Genomic DNA, 19,991 nt, shown 5'->3' on the forward strand with positions numbered 1-19,991 from the left:
TATTTCGATTGCCTACTTTCTATTATTACAAATATTTATTTAAAAACGTCCGTTCCGTCGTTTATGTGCGACACAAAATGTTCAATCAAGTGAATTTTTTTAACTCGGAAGGTTTTTAGAATCTCTCACTAAATAAGTTCATAAAATAATTAGCCAGGATGAAAGCAATACTAACGAATTATGAGGCCTCGTATGTCGACTAGCCGTTAGAAGTTTATACTGGCAAAAGCTCGACGTACTTTATATTATAAGTTCTCTACACGAGGCCAAACTAATTAGATATGTATGAATAGCCCGAGCGTCGGTCGGGGACATATAATTAATGCGGCCCGCCGGCTAAGTGAGAAATTAATTATAATATGGAAATTGGAGTTGTGTGTGTTCTCTTTCTTTCTCTAGCTCTTGTACTCACCCCGTTTCTCTATTATTACGTGCTAAAACTCTATATTTGGACATATATTTGGACTCTTCCACAGTTGGCTCGCTATTAAAACCACGCGTTTGTTAAAAAATTAGACCATGGCGTTTCTTCAACAAACACTATTTACACGTGTAGCACGTGTGGATTTTAGGCTAGTAACTAAGTCGAACTCGTATATTTGTCAATATCTTAGTTAACCGTCATTGACATAGGTAGGGTGATTCAGAACTCGGTCAAACTACTAAGCGCAAGTAGGCACCCTAAATAATTGCTTTGCATAAAGCTAACGCACCATTTTTTAATATTTCTGGAAAATATTTATGTACTTACTCGGATGCTCAGGCTCGTCGCTGTTCGCATCGTTATCGAAAGAAGTAGTTCCTTTCGACTGTGCATTGGCGAGCGATATCTCGATGCACGTCACCGCTATCAATATCCGCAGCATACTGACGAACGTCTCTGTGATTTTACCCTCGTACCATCCTAACGTGGTTCGCGTCTCATTCGATTCTCAGAACTCTGTCAACAGACAATGAATTATTTTTAGTAAAAGAAAAATGCATGGAACAAAATGTACTTTACTATAAAAATATTTAAATTGTCTCTTGTATTATATATTTCGTATCATTCACACACGGAAAAAACGGTTTTGCTGAAATATCTAAAATTTTGTTGGAACATCAAAATAACTATGCAGAACACTCAAACTAATTGCTAAAATGTCAAAATTTTTTACATTATTATCATCATATTTTAGCGGCCTACTATAATTATTTTGATGGTGCAACAAAATTATTTTCAGATCTATATCTAGTTAAATTTTTAGATACTTCAGCAAAACCGTTTTTTTCGTGAAATTAGCACTACAGTGCATATAATGCTAAATCTCTTTCCTTTCATAATATATGCCGTTAAAAAATATTAAATTAAAAATTTTTAATGAATATATTTTTAGAGAATTTCTTGTTTCTCAAAAAGCTATCGTTATTTTCCCTTAGCTTTAACATCATGAAATCCATTTCTTTTCTTGAGATAGATTTCATGATGTTAAAAGCTTCAAATACCAGGTATGAAGTTTCGCATTTCTGGATGGGTAACATTTTATTCGAATTCGTTTTCAGTGAAATTTCACGCCACGATAGCATCGACACGCGTAGCTGGCATTTAGCAGCAACAACCACGTTTGATAACGCGTGACGCGTTCATTGTTAATTTCGCCGCCGTGTTTGGCGCGTGCTACGATATCGGATTAACAGCGATCGACGGTTTATCAGGGTGGGCTTCGGCACAAAACCAGGGTCAATCGATCATTTCAAACAACACGCGTCAAAAATGCTGTCAAGTATTTTGCTCTTTCCGGAAATTTTCGCGATAGATGTTCTCCCAATGAATTTTCCAGAACTGCTATATGAATGTGATCCGAAAATTCTCCCATTGTTTCCAACTAATAAACTCTACTTTTTATTTAATCTTTATTAATTAAAACTCTAACTTCAATTAAAAAATTAATTTTACAATTGTCATGTGTCAGTTTTTGAAAAAAAACATTTAAAAATAAAAACCTTGGTCAAGATAGATATAACCGTACATTTTGCGTATACACAATATTTGTTTACAAAAATTTAATCTTTTTTTGTCCATTATATCCGTTTTTGACGGGCTTGAAGATAACACGATAACTTCAAAAAATCGAAAAGGTTTGTTTATTCGTATATAACAAAAAATAGTCATACTCTGTTGCTCTGTATTTGCGCAACGTATCCAACTTTTTTATTATTTTTCAAAGTTACCAAACGTCTCTTTGAAATCGTTTCGATGACAATTCACGGTAGAAACTTGCGCGTTCCGTTCTTTCGCGCGGGTTATTCTTTCCGGCAGAAAGATACGTCGTTGCGAAAAAACGGAACAATGATGGGATTTCCGCGAGGATCGCGAGGAAAACGAGCAAAGCCACGACGCGAGCGAACCGACAGGTGCGCGATCGATCGTGAGATATCAACCGATTATAACGGAAAATTGTCCGCATCTAACGATGCATTTTTCTTCACGATAAATTTCGCGCATCGTCGAAGAGAGGATCGGGAATATGAAAGTATATAATGATGATGCACGCCGGAGAGAAAAATGTTCGAGTCTTCCGAAGCTCCTCGCGCATATCGTGAAACTCGTGGGAAATCTACGAAACGCGGCAGTTGGATGGTATCCTTTGTGTGGGGACAATGCAACTTATTCGTTCCAGGCCTCGCAAACCTGAACCATCAGTTTACCAAGGCAACGTCTTTTATCATTCCGATTACGTCATTATGTAAGCCATTTATAAATCATTGAATCATTCTCGCAATAAATCAATTATTATTATCGCTACCTGTTGCCCGCGATTTTCATGCTTGAAAAGATTTTGTTTAATAAAAAAAAATTTGCTGTGTAAATTTGTAATAAAAAAATGCAGTTAATTACACAAGTAGATGCATAGCAATAAATCAAATATTGTCAATTCTATTTAATGGATATGTAACGCTTCCTAATATAGAAAGATACGCGTTTCATCAAACAAGTTAAATAAAAAAAAATTTGCAAAATAAATTAAATAAATTTGATAAATGCACAGCGTATTTATTGGGTAAAATAGATGCATGACGCGAGAAATCAGTTATTTTCACATATATGTTATTGCGTTACATATTTCCCGACATATATAGAAGATTTATTTCATGAAGTAAAAATTCGTAAAATAGTGATGGAATAGATGCACGACACATTCATTTAATTATGAAAATAGATATATAAAGCGGCGATCTAAAAGAAATAACACGGTGTATATAGATTTACAAAAGATCAAATTACACAACAGGCAAGTTTTCATTAAAATAATATAAACGTTCAAGAGATTACGTGATAAACAAATAGCTAACGATATAAATACTCACGATGCTGTGCTTTGCACTTTGCACTCAACAGAAATAGTTATTTATTCGTTATTCGAGTTCATTCGCGCCCGATTGCCTAATCTGAATACGACTTTGGAAATTGGTGTCTAAATGCATGACTATTTTATCCAAAGCACAAGAGACAGACCTGGTTCCTCTGTTCGCGCGATTTTAAAAGGCGGTTATCGTAATTTTCAAGCTCTTACAATGTCATAATTACAGTATTTATACGGTAGATCAAATCAATATTGGAATTCTATTACAACAATGACGCTACGCAAAGGTAAACGTTTCGTGATATATTACCACTTGCTAAAAAAATAAATGGGTTGTTGCCTCGATCGAAGTCCGATGTAAACGCGACTGCGTTGTTGACGAAAAACCTGTAGATATGCCCAGCACGAATAAACAAAGTTGCGAAAAATCGGTGCCAGCACGCACGAAATAACATGCACTGTTTATCTGCGCAGGTTGTAATGACAACGAAGAGAACTCGTTATATTCTAAATTCTTTTATATGATCCTATGAAAAAGCACAAGTATAAATATAATATGTGCGACTGTAAATATAAAAACACGCAGGATATTGCGTAAATTCCTTAAATATTAATAATAGATTTTTTTGTTAAGCATAATAAAGTTGCAACTAGTATAATCTTCTTTATCTTTCTCGTTAATATGAAGATTAATAAAACAGTATTATAATTAGCATGCCCTACAAATCTCAAAGCTTTTCTTTTCAACCTTTCTGAGCAAAAACTGATTGAAGACAAGATCGCAACGGCTAATAACAAAAAAAAAATTAAAGACGATCCGGTAAAAATCGAATTATTGAAAATTGACCAAATAGAGACGGAGAGGTGGGAAAAGTTAAAAAAGTGAGATTGAATTTTATACGGTTGGTTTAGTCGAAGGGCTGCTGGTCGCCAGATTTAATCAAAGATTCCTTTTCGTCGACAATTCGCTATCCTCGATTCTTATATCCATTCTTTCCCACTTTTTGCTTTCTCATCCAAGGATCGTACAATCTAACGCTTCCGGTCATTTTAGTGAACGAACTACGTCACTTCCTCTTGCTGACGAGACTTGCGAGCTTGATGATTTCGCGAGGAGAACACGAGAAGGATAATACAGACTAAAGTTGTATTACATCTAACGAGGGAATGCCGTAGATAACGGAGAACGAGATCTGCATCCCCCTTGCGGCTAAATTTTCGGTTACAAATAAGGTTAGTTAAGTAGCCCGATAAAATATGCATTGTTTTTTTCAATACTCTCTATCGGCGACATTTCTATCTATAATTTTTACCAATAATTCCGTTGGTTGTCGAAACACCTCGTTAGTTTTTACGTTGTTTGCTCGATTAACCTTCGTCTGTAATTAGCAAAATTTCGACATGGTATTTTTAATGCACAAGTTTCCTCGATAAAGTGAGTTTCGATACGCCTCGGATAATAATTGAAATTCCTTTCATCTCATTTATGCCTTGAGTAAAACTTCTCTTTACTTCCAGTTGAAAGAAAAAACGCGACAAGCATTGCCGCCCAAAGTAAATGGATAAACCAATGACTTGAAAGGCGTGTCTACGCTTCACCCGCATAATTTCTGCAAAGCAAATAGTGCATCGATTGGTAAGAGGTGTATCGATACTATCAATGTAATGTCAATTCTTAAAAACAATTCTTTTCATGACTACTTTCCTCCGACATATCTACTATTTCTCAAAAAGAATTTCTTGAAAATCTCATTAATATTAATATATCACAACAACATCTTTATCCACGTTACATATATATATTTATGAAATAATTTTAATTAAGTATAATTTAAGTATAACAAAATAAAATATACAATTTTTATTTCGTTACATTATCATTCGCTTCATTATGAAATTTGCACCTCAACAAACGGTAATATCATAATTAAACATAATACAAACTTTTTTACAAAGAAAGAAACACGTAATATTTACAGAAATAAATATTTTACGTTATAAATTCAAAGTTGTTCCTCTGTATATAATTGCATCTAATTACATATATAATTATATATACATATATAATTATATATAATTATCTCTTTAAAATCTCGTATTAAAAATGGTCTCTCTGTTTTATATCTTTCTTTAACGGTATTACAGTAATGAATTAAAAATTTTGAACAAAATAGAAAATAAATCATGTAAGTGCGTTAAAATTCATAAATCAAAATGGGACTCTTTTACAGCAAAATTCCATGGCAGCTAAGTCAAGCGAAGAAACGGCGAGTGACTCGATTTCTAACGATAGATAGTGACATAATCGAAATAGGCACGCAGACCTTCCGTCAACATCGCAAAACACGTACTTCGTACTTCGCGCGCACAGAAGTGCTTTTTGTTCTTACCGGCTATTCCCTTATCTCTTCGGCTTTTGTCTCTATCCATGTGCGCACTCGAAGTGAACGCCGGAAAGTGGTTACAACCCGTGTTAATACAACCGGCGGAAAGGAGAGTTGTTCCTCCGACGGCGACGTGTTCCACGTCGGACACGCGGAGATAGTTCTATCTATACCCCTTCACGCCATCACGCCGAATCATCGTATTACAAATTACAACCATTACGCGACAAAAGATTTCTTCGGAGAAAAAGACCATGTTAAAAGATAATAACTATTTTATGAAGATTGCGATTCTCACGATAAGAGATATATTCTCGGTTGCATTTTATTAGAATATCAAACAAGCTAAATAAATTATCTTTAGAAATTGAAAGAAAAGTATATTTTCTCTAATCTTTCACTATTTATACCTGCACAGCATACACTTTATTTTGTCATGTTAAAAATTTGAATAGAAAAATGGAAGTTAGAAAAATGAGAATTATCCATCAATATCATTAAACATACGCTTGTCATCTTATCTTTAAACAAAATGGCAACAAATATTTATGTTTTAAGATATTGACGTTAGAAAATAGAGCAACTTAATTAACAATTAATACCCACATATCTAAATTAAATGGATTAAAACATTTAATCCATTTAAATCATCTATATAAATTCAATATTTAACATATAATATCTTAAATATTAAATATTAAATTAGATGAGAGATTTAAATGGAATAAATGTTTTAATTTGGATGCGTGGCTATTATAATTAAAATAGTATGAGTGTCTGATATATTTTCCCAATTTTAACTATACTTATAAGATCTCATCAAAAAAAACAGTATCATTTCCCATGCAACGCCCATAAAATTCTATATGCCAATCACACAAACTCGAACCGATTCGAAAGAGAATCGAAAGTTTCCAGCTAATAATCATGACGTTGAATTAGCGCGAAAAATAATGGGGTTTGGAGTGAACTGAGAGAATAGCTATTCCTAGGAAATTCCGATAGACGAGATATCCAGGAACCCCGAGCTGCTTCTGGGCTTTTCATGAAGCTCTTAAACGGCCATTACCGGGTTCGAGTTCGCGAAAGCGACCTCCCTGATACGACTCTGAAGATCGAAGAAGAAATCCGCGGAAATTCGTCTTGACAGGCATCACAGACGAGTGTTCGACGATAGCGAATGCACGGCATCGATGTGGACAATGTTAAATGGAAAATTAACATGCTTAAGATAACCATCATTTTCAAGAGAATGAAATTAATTCTTCCTATTGTCGTCACCTCTAATGGATCACTTGATTCTGTTATTTTATTAGTTAATTACTCAATTCTTCCTTAAATTTTCAACAGCTGATTATAAAGAATATGTGCGCAAAATTACGGAAAGCAAATCATTATAATCTGTTTATGGATCAAAAATTAGATATTATATTTTTACATTAAAACAATCGAATATATATAATATCAAGAAATCGTAATTTATTTATTATTACGTGTTAATATACAGGCAATTATATAACTGTGTTAATGTTGTGTGTCCGTGCATTAATTTATTTAATTTATCTATAAATTCTCTCTCTCTCTCTCTTAACTTTAATGTCGCATTCAAATTGTAAACGTTTATTCATTAAATTTAAATTTAATTTTAATTTTAAAAAATTATACAAAGTAAAATAAATGCAAATACATGTATTTCTCATAGTGTTTCCGTGTTCGAAGATATCTCGCAGCTTAGCGGGAACTTCCCCAAAGAGACATTGCAACAACAAACACGTCTTCGATGTCTCGAAGTAGAGATAGGGATCGTGCTCTAACAAGTTTTCGTGGAACACGAAAAGGCGGCGGGCCGTTTACGAAACTGAGGCAACGAATTTGTCGAAAGCTCGCTCGCAACGAAACACGCTCCCAGAATTTTAGGTCAATCGCTCTCGCGCAACTTCCTCTTCGAATAAACGTGCCGCCCATGTTACGAAAGTATGTTGTTTCTGCTTCGACCCCAAATATCTCCAGAGGGACTGGTTTATTGTACGCAAGCCGCTTAATTTGCCTTAAGTGCACGGCTAGTTGATGAAGGTACCTTCCCCGCATTTTTTTTATTCTCGCGCCGCATCGCGTCGTAAAGTTATACCACGGAAGTTTCGAATAGTCCGAATAGATAGTTATTTGTACTTTCGTTGGTAATGCTTTGCAAGTTCACGATGAGCGGAAAAAGGTTCTGACAAGAAGTCGCGTTGTTTCTCTCCCGACGTTTGGATGTTGTCTGCTCAAATGTCGCGGACAAAAAGAATTAAAAAAAAAAAAAGTAAAAAAAACTTTACAATGTGTGATGTCGCGAAATGTGGACATCAGTATTAACAAGCGCGCAGAGTAGCTAATTAACAAAATCGGTTTTTATGTTGATAAAATATCAAATAATTATTTTGGAAGGTATTAACTTTTAAATACGTAAGAAAAATAGAGAAAAGTTAGATGCGGGGACCCTGGCCTGGACCTCGTAAATAGTAATAAATTGAAGTTCAAAACAAGTTCAAAACACATTATTACATTTCTAATTTTATTCCATATTCATAATCCTATCCTATCTCGTATGCTTACAGATCGACGTATAAATCATTGAGTAATGATTGATTGTCGTCACAATTGAGATTATTTTTCATCAGCTGCTAATTGAAATGCATTTTCCGTCCGCAAGCCAGTTCACGTGTGCATTCAATTTCGCGGCGAATGTTCACACAATGCGATATGTTCATTACATATGCATCGATAAATAAAGAGTTAAAAAAGCTTTCAAATCGTCATAATGACAACTATTTGTCGTTGTATTGACAGAAGTCAATTTATCATCAAATAAACGACATGTGTGTAACAAAACAATTGAGCCTTGACGTGTTGCTTAAATAAATAAAAGCCATATGAGAACATTTTCAGACAAACTTATTAAAATATTCTTTACATCTTCATTTATCTATCCCTACAATTAGATATTTCTCGTCTTATCAACTGAACTCGTCTAATGATCGACAATTTCTATATCTTCTGATCAATGTACAGTAAATTATATAGTCGTTATAATAATGATAAATAAAATAACGCATCAGACATACCAAGCAAAATATACTCTACGAAACTGTTTGGTATTAATTGTAAGTCAGAAATATTGTGTAAAAGTTCGGTAAATATATTTATGTAAAATCGACGAGTTCTTTTAGTAAATTTAAAGTATATAGTATTGGGATGATTTGTCAATAAAAACGATTAATCAACCAACTAACGAACCGAAAAGCTAATTGATTTCGTTCGAACGCAATCCTTTCACGAGTGCAAAAGGCATATCGTTTTATTCGTATACATTTATCGAAAGCTATAGTTATTACGTTCTGCAGTAATCACTCGGAGGCAGGAGTCGGATAACAACTGAAGCGTGGTACATCCATTCTGTTAATGTTTTGCCGGATTCGGAACGGAAAATGCTTTTGCGGCTCGCCATGAATGCATTCTCTGTCAATATAATTTCGACGGAAGCTTATTGGTACTGACAGTACGCTGTGTATTTGATTTTCTGCGGTGACTGATGTTATTTAACTTTCGTAATATTGCAATCAAAAACACTAAATACAGATATCCAATGTATTTATAAATGAAGCTCCGATATTTTTTCGAGCCACATTCATTTTCTTGTTGCGTATGTACATTGCAATTATATTTGATGGCAAAAAAAGTTTCTTGGGTATTATAGCAAGTTGTATCGTTATTAAAATTGTGAGTTATGCCAACAGAAAAATATATGTATAAACTGTCGTTGAATAAATCATACCTTTTTCGATTTGGTAAATATATTGATATAAATATCGACAAAGTATATAAGATTACTATCACGTTTGTAAGTTAAAACGCTGACGAACGCTAAAAACACTATAAAAAAAACATTCACAATTAATCATATTCTTTACCGTATTAAAATACAATGTAAAGAATATCATCAATTATGATGATGCGTAAATAATTTATTTGAAAAAAGAATCCATTAGCTTATTAATCTTTTAAAAGTAGAATAATTGTACCTATATATAATTGTAGAATAATTACGTAAATTTTACTCATTGTCAGTCACAAAGTAAAACAATTGTTTTTTTCCAGAGAAAAGATAATAAATATCAATAAATAAGTTTAATTCTTCTGTGAAATAAAGATAAAATTTATGTGCGACTGATATTGTTCAATAATACTTTTAATGTGTCTGCAATATTGCATATAGTTTGACATTGTAAAAAATTTGAAAATTAAACAAAATTTATTTGAAAACTACATCGAAGGAAATGAGGAAAAGAAATATATATGCAGCGAAATTGAGCCTGACAGGGGAGCATGATTAAGTTCGTACGGACCACTCCTCTGGGTATAATCTACAATTTTTCAAAGTTGAAAACACACTGGACGTTCCAAACTACTATGATTCGGATCGCGCTACAAGCACCACCAGAAAGATAAACGGAATTAGAACCGTTACCTGAGCCGTCAATCCCTTAACACTCGATCAAAACGCACTGCCAGATGCAGCTTGCACACACGTTACACGCATCATGGCATCGCCGCGACAGATCGTCCCGGCGTTAACGTCACCCCCGGTCGTCACCGTCGCCGTCGTCGTCGTCTTCGAATGACGTCGTGAACACGTGGTGTCACGAGCTGTCATCGACGGTCGCAACGATTTGCGACCCTCTCGCCACTATTCACTAGATCCCGGAAATCATTCCCATCGTCGTATCGTCCTCCAACGTGTGTCGCATTGTGTCACGCATCAATCCGCACCGCCGAGAATCACGCACGCTTCTATTCCTTTTTTTTTCTGTCGTTGGCTAACACCGTCACTTCGAGAATAAGCACTATCCTTTAGCGATGGAAGTCAAAAACTGAGGAAGATCGCCGTTCGATATAGACGTCACAATGAAACGAGAATTAGCGCAATTGTTTCGCATTCGAAACGAACTTTCAACGCGTTCTAATTTTGATCGTTACCTCTACTCGAGAAGATTCGCGACGGATCCGAAGGATCGCCGAGATTCGACCTTCCCGCGTGATAAACGAAACACGCGCGTCGAGCTCCGCGATGTCACTGGATGCTGCCAACGAACTTTCGCGCACGAACAAACGTACCCTACTCCCGATCTATTCCCACCCTTGCTACCTCTCTCCCGCCCGGACGGGGCGCTACCCATCCCGCGCCGCGTACACATGCAGACTCACCCTCCCGTATGCCGACACCCGTGCTTCGTGCAAGCTCGATAATCTTCGTGCAAGCTCGCGGAACTTCAATTGGGAGACGGGGGTGAGTACGCTACGGGGGTAACAGAATGACCAGGAGGCAGTTCGAAAAAGAGAAAAACGCGCTTTCCCTCGACGTGCACTCGCAGAAACGCGATACAAAGGCGACGATGCATCAGCGTATACGACCATGTTGCAATGAATTAATTTTGTGTTATATTTCAAAAATAAAAAGTTATAACGAGAATAATGAGAATCTATTTGTAATTGTTAAATATGTATACTAATTTCTCTATATAAATATTTAATTATATTTATTACGTAAAATTACATAAATTATATTATATATATTATTTAATGTGTTTATTTAATACCTTGCTACTATATATATCGCTAACCAATTATTGAGCTTCAACTATAATAAATAAAATTAAAAGTAAATTAGAGTGAAATTTGTATCCAGCACAGGTTATTTTCTGAAATACATTGCAAAAGATATAGGAAATACATTTCTATCTCATTGCTAATGTTTTCACGGTTTTTATGTATTTCTGTACCATTGTGAAACAAATAATAACCATTGTCAGATATCAAAAATCGATAATGTCATTCAATGTCAATCAAAAATCTCATAATTATCTATCTATCAATTAAAATTATAATTAATTAATTGAGTTCATTAGATTCAGATTCGGAACAAAAAAATTCGTTGAGAGAGTTAATGTTATAGCGAATGAAAAAGATAAGAAATACGATGCGCGATAACTTCCTCATTTCTGTCGACTAGAGCTATTACTTGAGATAGTATAATTAAGATCGTCTACTGGATTAGAGCTCACATTTACATGAATGATAAATCACATATTTAGAAGAGAGGTACCACTGGCTTCCTTTCTCATATAATTTTCTGGTTTAATATTAATTATTGTTATTATTTATTGTTAAAATAAAATCGATTTTACGATTTCCTCGCGTAAAGTAATATTTATATTTCATAACAATTTTATTCTAAAATTTGTTTTAATGATTTAAAACGATTTGACGCATATATAACAATTTCCAACAAATTATAAACAATTAATAAATTCATTGACAAGTAGTAGTTTACGAATTCGGTGCTCGAAGAGCGCGAAACGATTCCAATTTTCGTTCGACATTCGGTATTAATGAGGTTTAAAAATAATAACGGATTTCGATAAAAACGTCGTATAGGGACATAAGCGGATTTAACTCGATGCACTGAAACGGTTGGCATTTCGATTGGTACGCAAATTTTTTACCGTTTTGAAACGATTTATATACGTAGTGCATCCATTGTAATCGCCACGGGATTATCATAAACGAGAGATCGCACATTAAGCGCAGTGAGAATACTAAAATCCCCGAAATGGATTCCACTTTTTAAACGTTCAAACAAATGAGACCGGATAATTGTTAATAGCCAAAAATGCAGATGAAAATGCATTTGCCGTAGTAAATATCCTCATTGTTTTAATTCACAGTCATCGTAACATAATAAGCATATTGCGCAAAACGTTATAAATGTGTGAGTAATGCTTTAACCTTTTCACTATCAATTTCTATTCCTTTATAAAACGTATAATATTTCCTTTTGATAGCAAAAGGTTTAAAACAGTCATTATTGTCACTAGAGTATCACCTTTATTCTGTTGCAATAAATTCTTACGAAATACAATATAAACTAAAATTTCTTCTCTAAAATTTAAATTTATCCTTCTTACTGAATATTCTGAAAGTCTCGAGCGAATCAAACGGAACATTTCATCCCGCAACTATCGTGCGATTCGTGCGTCGTATACGCGCGACGAAAAACTTTCTTACTTCAGACTCTGACGAGCCAATTTGTGTTATATCACTCTGGTTTTCGAATCGCTCGGCGTGCAGCGAACTTCGGGCGAACGCTAACGAGCAAGTCCGTCGCTCGTAATTAGCGCTTTCCAAAACTTAGTAGGAAACGTCGACGGCCGACTGGGATATAGTGCGATTACGGGGAGGCACGGATTGGCGCGAAAGCTCGAAAGGGGCTCGACACTCTCGACAGTCGGTCCCATCCGAGATGTGGCCATGTGAAAAGTAGCTCGTTATACGCGCCGCCGTATAGGAAACTAATTATCGTATCAATTGACCGTTCGTTATAGAAGCCGACCGACGCGTAGTTTGCGCAGTTCCAATCGCGATCGCGCACATATGACAGCGTATCTTCGTATGTGTGAATCGATTTCGCGCCGCAACGAGATGCACGTACGTCGATGTTCTCCGCTGTTTGCTGTCGAGTCGCGCGATACTCTATCTCAGAAACCTAATTGCGATTCCCCACCATGGCGATAGAGATTTCGCGCAGGTATAACCTCATTTCTACGGCTCGTTTATAGTTATATATGGCTTTGTGATTGGCTGTGTGAAACTTGATACATCGAATATGGAAATGCATGTATTCTCGCGCGATACAAATAAAACGTGTATGCGCTGCGACGCGCAGTGCATCGCAATGACATTGCATTTAAAATACCATAATTAACTCAACTTATATCGATAATTGCAATTATATCATATTGATCCTTCATTTCGAATACGGTACTTTTAATGTAATATACTTTTCATCTTACTTGAATTATATTTTTTGCGATTTTAGCGGGTTTTCGAATCAAATATGTTCTTCTGGCCTATCTATGTACCTATCAATTCTTTCAACAAAATTCATAAGTAACACCCTTTATCATGATCCAAACGACATCGCAGTGATCAGCTCGGTAACCGGAGATAACTGCGAGTTCGATACATCCGTGTTTGAGATCTCTGATCAAGGCGACATCGAATTTGCAGTCGGGGGCATGTACATGTCAGTTCGATGCACTTGAAATATGTAAATGTGAACGCAAATGCGAGAAGACACTCGCAACCTGGATATTATCTCGGCAAACGTGAAAGAAAATCATGAACGTGGTGTCGATAAACGGACCACGTCTTATACATATATACCGTAACGTTCTTGAACATGTATGCGAGAGGTTGAAATACACTTGTTGAAGGAATTTTAGAGATCGTAAATTTTAATATTTTTTTAATGTAAAATTTTACAAAAAGTAATTATTTTTATAGGATATAAAATTAAAAAATTTCATCAAACACAAAAACATTTCCGACCTTTTATATTATTTAGTAAAAGTATTTTTAGTTACAAGCTGTCAATTACACCTGATACATTGCCTTTGTTCTCATTTTTGTATCTCAATCATTTCACACGTCTTACATCTGTTCATCTATGAGTGTCGCGATACACCATGTGGTAGATCTATAGTTGGCAACTACCAACTTTCACAATGTTCACTTTGAGGTGGTGGCTTCACATGATTGCGCACGTCGGTTGGTTTCTGGTTGCGAAGACAAGCGTTATCAATTCCGTTCTACGCAACATGTATACTTCCGCTTGCATACATAGGCATACATATGTATGACTGTTCGCATATAGTGAGAGAAGTAAATTCAAATATTTCGCCATGAAGACCTAATACGAAAGATACGACGTGTGCCTTAACTCGCGTGTACGAGAAGTTCGTTAGTAAATCCTTGCTTTTACGAGCTCAAGTTAAACTAATACTCGAATGTTAAATCATTGCGTCACGCTACTTGCTTGAAATTTGAAAAATTTTTCGTGTTTCGGAATTTTGGAAGTTGGGGTCAATGTTTCAGCTTGTTTGTTGGATATTTGACAAGTACAAGTGCGCTATGTGTATATCATAGTTAATTGAAGTACACTTCCGCGCACAGTAAAAATTAAAGAAGGAATCCGAGAGGAAATTCACAACCCAAAATTTTTTACACCACTGCTGTACTGCCGAGCCAATGCCGAATAAAATTCGGACACTGCTATAGCAATGCTATGCAATGCTTCCTGTATTGCCACTGACACCAATCAATTATTACCACTACCCAACCACTGATGACAATGCCGTCAAATATTATAGGCCACTGCTTACTTTTTTTAGTCCACTGCTAAATTTTTGTACACCAATGTCAGCTGTGAATTCCCTCCTCGTTAAAATCATATTTAAAAATAAAAATACAAAAATAATTAAGAATATTAAACAAAATGGCAGTCAATCTCGCCTTTCTTCAAGTATTAATTTATAAAAAATATTGTAATATAATTTTAATGATACATTTAATCTAAAAAAAAGTACTTTTTTTTAATTCATTAAATGTTTTGAAATTTTGATGAAATATACCATTGATAGAAAATCAATATTTATTTACTTATTGAATATATTTTTATTCGCATCAGAAGACCGACGATTCGCTTGCGATATCATCACGTGTAGGAAAAGTATATCCGCACAAAATTACCTTTTTTAAAAAAAGGTAAAAAAAGGCGCCAAGTACACGTATAGTAGTGTATATGTTGTTACCTAAAAAAAAAAGAAAGTGGTAGTATTATACCTCGAAAAAACCTAAGTAACAAATGGTAGATCTTTATATCTCGAAAAATCTCGAAAAAATCTAAGCAGTAGTATCTTTATTTCCGAAAAATTATAACCCAAGTGATACACGTCACAAAATTATGTTACCTTATCAAAAAGAAGAGTCGCGCTTCAAGTGATCTATTACAATTACAAAAAAGAAATGATATCTCTTTAAGTTAGAGCGCCAATTACAAAGAGAACATGTATATTGCCTCAAAAAATAATTGTTGCACTACATTGAAAAATCTTTACATTGTGTCAATTAGAAAAGAATGTATAATAACAATTTTATAAGATTAAAAAATTTTATTTAAATTTAACAAGGGAATACAAGATATTTAAATACAAAGTTATTTACATGTGTATTTTTTAATGGCCACAAAGAATTACAGAAGTAACAGTACAAAATAAAAATATTTTATTAAAATACATAAATTTTTCTTGTAAAAAAACTTGGCGCTGCTAGACCTTTTAAATAAATAAAAACAACAATAAATAAAAATAATTCAGAGAAGAATACAATGGGAGTAATATTAAATGATTATCAGCGTGGATGTGGGAGTGAGTGATATGGGTGTGCGTGACTACGCGGACGGCGGATAATGCGGCTTATAATTAAGTATAGAATAAGTTTATTTATTTATTTAAAATTTCGAGGTCTAGCAGCGCCAAGTTTTTTTACAAGAAAAATTTATGTATTTTAATAAAATATTTTTATTTTGTACTGTTACTTCTGTAATTCTTTGTGGCCATTAAAAAATACACATGTAAATAACTTTGTATTTAAATATCTTGTATTCCCTTGTTAAATTTAAATAAAATTTTTTAATCTTATAAAATTGTTATTATACATTCTTTTCTAATTGACACAATGTAAAGATTTTTCAATGTAGTGCAACAATTATTTTTTGAGGCAATATACATGTTCTCTTTGTAATTGGCGCTCTAACTTAAAGAGATATCATTTCTTTTTTGTAATTGTAATAGATCACTTGAAGCGCGACTCTTCTTTTTGATAAGGTAACATAATTTTGTGACGTGTATCACTTGGGTTATAATTTTTCGGAAATAAAGATACTACTGCTTAGATTTTTTCGAGATTTTTCGAGATATAAAGATCTACCATTTGTTACTTAGGTTTTTTCGAGGTATAATACTACCACTTTCTTTTTTTTTTTAGGTAACAACATATACACTACTATACGTGTACTTGGCGCCTTTTTTTACCTTTTTTTAAAAAAGGTAATTTTGTGCGGATATCACGCCTTTTTGTAGTATATTACGCATTGTATAAACAGTATGTACAGGATAAAGCTATTTGGAGGTATAATACTACCACTTTGTTTTTTTCGAGGTAACAACATAACAGGGTAACAACATAATACATATACACTATTATGCGTGTACTTGGCGCTCATTTTACCTTCTTTTTAAAAAGGTAATTTTGTACGGATATCACGCTTTTTTGTAGTGTTACGCAACTTAATCTTATAAACAATATATCTTATAATTTCATAAACCGTATATAATACAAGGTATGAAGCTAAAAGTGTTACGGACTATTATTTCTAAAGAAAACAACAATTTAATATTTTGCTCAGTTTTTTAAAAATAATAATCTGTAACCCTTTTAGTTGTACACTTTGTATATATTTTTCAATTTCAACATAAAACAAAATCGCAATAAAGCATGATTAATGTTAATAAGTCGTTAACTGTAAAATTCTTTATTTATTTTTATTTGCGTGTCTTACTGAATGTTGTTCGCAACTGTATATGTACCGATATCTTCAGGTATCGATATTTTTGATAATTATTTTTACGTCAGACATAATTTTAATTCATCCAATTTTTTATTATGTCTAAACATAATTTTTGTCCAATTTTTATTATGTCTAGACATAATTTTAATTCAGCGATTTTTATTATGTCATGACATAATTTTAATTCTGCCGCTAGGGAAATTTTAAGTCGATTTTTATGAATCAAGCTTGAATTCAATGTTTAGGTGTCCCAGGTTGCCGATGACGAGGTCCACATAGCGCGCTCTATAGTTTTCGGTGTCCAGGTGTATTAATACCTTGAATTTGATGGCCACGTGTTCCAAGTTGCCGATGACGAGGTCCACAACCTGGGACACGTGGACATTGGATTCAAGGTATTAATACACGTAGACACCGAAAACTACGAAGCGCACTATGTGGACCTCGTCATCGGCAACCTGGGACACCTAGACATCGAATTCAACGTACGATTACACCTGGACACCGAAAACTATGAAGCGCACTATCTGGATCTTGTCATCGGCAACCTGGGACACGTGAACATTGAATTCAAGGTATTAATATACGTAGACACCGAAAACTACGGAGCGCACTATGTGGACCTTGTCATCGGCAACCTGGGACACCTAGACATCGCATTCAACGTACGATTACACCTGGACACCGAAAACTATGAAGCGCATTATCTGGATCCCGTCATCGGCAACCTGGGACACGTGGACATCGAATTCAAGATATTAATACACGTAGACACCGAAAACTACGGAGCGCACTATGTGGACCTCGTCATCGGCAACCTGGGACACGTAGACATTGCATTCAACATATTATTACACCTGGACACCGAAAACTACGAAGCGCACTGTGTGGACCTCGTCATCGGCAACCTGGGACACGTGGACATCGAATTCAACGTATTATTACACCTGGACACCGAAAACTACGAAGCGCACTGTGTGGACCTCGTCATCGGCAACCTGGGACACGTGGACATCGAATTCAACGTATTATTACACCTGGACACCGAAAACTACGAAGCGCACTGTGTGGACCTCGTCATCGGCAACCTGGGACACGTGGACATCGAATTCAACGTATTATTACACCTGGACACCGAAAACTACGAAGCGCACTGTGTGGACCTCGTCGTCGGCAACCTGGGACACGTGGACATCGAATTCAAGGTATTAATACACGTAGACACCGAAAACTACGGAGCGCACTATGTGGATCTTGTCATCGGCAACCTGGGACACCTAGACATCGAATTCAACGTACAATTACACCTGGACACCGAAAACTATGAAGCGCACTATCTGGATCTCGTCATCGGCAACCTGGGACACGTGAACATCAAATTCGAGGTATTATTACACCTAGACACCGAAAACTACGGAGCGCGATATCTGGACCTCGTCATCGGCAACCTGGGACACGTGGACACCGAAACGTCCCTAGTGCGCTATGTGGACCTTGTCATCGGCAACCTGGGATACCTAGACATCGAATTCAACGTAAGATTACACCTGGACACCGAAAACTATGAAGCGCATTATCTGGATCCCGTCATCGGCAACCTGGGACTCGTGGACATCGAATTCAAGATATTAATACACGTAGACACCAAAAACTACGGAGCGCACTATGTGGACCTCGTCATCGGCAACCTGGAACACGTAGACATCGAATTCAACGTATTATTACACCTGGACACCGAAATCTATGAAGCGCATTATCTGGATCCCGTCATCGGCAACCTGAGACACGTGGACATCGAATTCAAGATATTAATACACGTAGACACCAAAAACTACGGAGCGCACTGTGTGGACCTCGTCATCGGCAACCTGGGACACGTAGACATCGAATTCAACGTATTATTACCCCTGGACACCGAAAACTATGAAGCGCATTATCTGGATCCCGTCATCGGCAACCTGGGACACGTGAACATTGAATTCAAGGTATTAATACACGTAGACACCGAAAACTACGGAGCGCACTATGTGGACCTTGTCATCGGCAACCTGGGACACCTAGACATCGCATTCAACGTACGATTACACCTGGACACCGAAAACTATAAAGCGCACTATCTGGACCTTGTCATCGGCAACCTGGGATACATAGACATCAAATTCAAGCTTGATTCATAAGAATCGACTTAAAAATTCCCTAGCGGCACTTTCTGCCAAGCATAGAGAACCTACTTTTCCGTTGACTCAATATTTATTATATATATACCTAATTTTTACTTAAATAGAAATCTTCCTCCTCCGATAAGTTTATCGACCTAATTTTGAAATACGCGCGCGATATCGAAACTGGCGATACCTGCGCCGCCAGCGTCGAAAAAGTGAAAGTGACGTTTCTCTGATAGATCGTGGCGTTAGGAGGAGGAGTATCTTAAAAATAAATTTTCACATTTGGACTTTGCGTCGCAATATCTCCGCTCGTAAGGCACGTAGCGGAATATTATGAAAGAAACCCCCCCCTAATTGGACCCCAAGCTATCGATCAAGCCTACTTAGAACTTGATCCGTTCACTCGTTATCGAGATCTCAACATCTCGGGTACTCGCAACCCGTCGCGTCGCGTAAAAGAGTCACGGTCGGTCTCGCTCCGCGTGTACTTGGCGCGAGACACTACCGTGTCTCTTGATCTCGAGCTAGGATCTTACATTTCGGATTTTCTGATTAAAATCTTAAATCGATTTAAAGAACTTCGCTGGCAAAC

The 19,991-nt window shown here is 35.8% G+C and overlaps 1 protein-coding gene across 3 annotated transcripts in view; it reads right to left on the bottom strand.

Annotated features, from left to right (window-relative positions):
* LOC143899202 (nephrin) overlaps positions 1-19,991 on the bottom strand; it is a 213,679-nt gene that overhangs the window by 184,344 nt on the left and 9,344 nt on the right. The window contains exons 1-3 of one of the 3 annotated variants that reach the window (XM_077409281.1): positions 10,745-10,861; positions 10,236-10,638; positions 752-940 (exon numbers count right to left, since the gene is read on the bottom strand). In XM_077409281.1, coding sequence (XP_077265407.1) covers positions 752-866 — 115 coding nt within the window. In that variant the 5' untranslated portion in view covers positions 867-940; positions 10,236-10,638; positions 10,745-10,861. Of the gene's footprint in view, positions 1-751; positions 941-10,235; positions 10,862-19,991 lie in introns of those variants that run through there. The other 2 variants (XM_077409283.1, XM_077409282.1) reach the window with 2 other exon arrangements.

This window comes from Temnothorax americanus, unplaced genomic scaffold (assembly GCF_048541705.1).
Source record: "Temnothorax americanus isolate GAGA-0224 unplaced genomic scaffold, ASM4854170v1 Scaffold26, whole genome shotgun sequence".
Classification (NCBI taxonomy): Eukaryota; Metazoa; Arthropoda; class Insecta; order Hymenoptera; family Formicidae; genus Temnothorax; species Temnothorax americanus.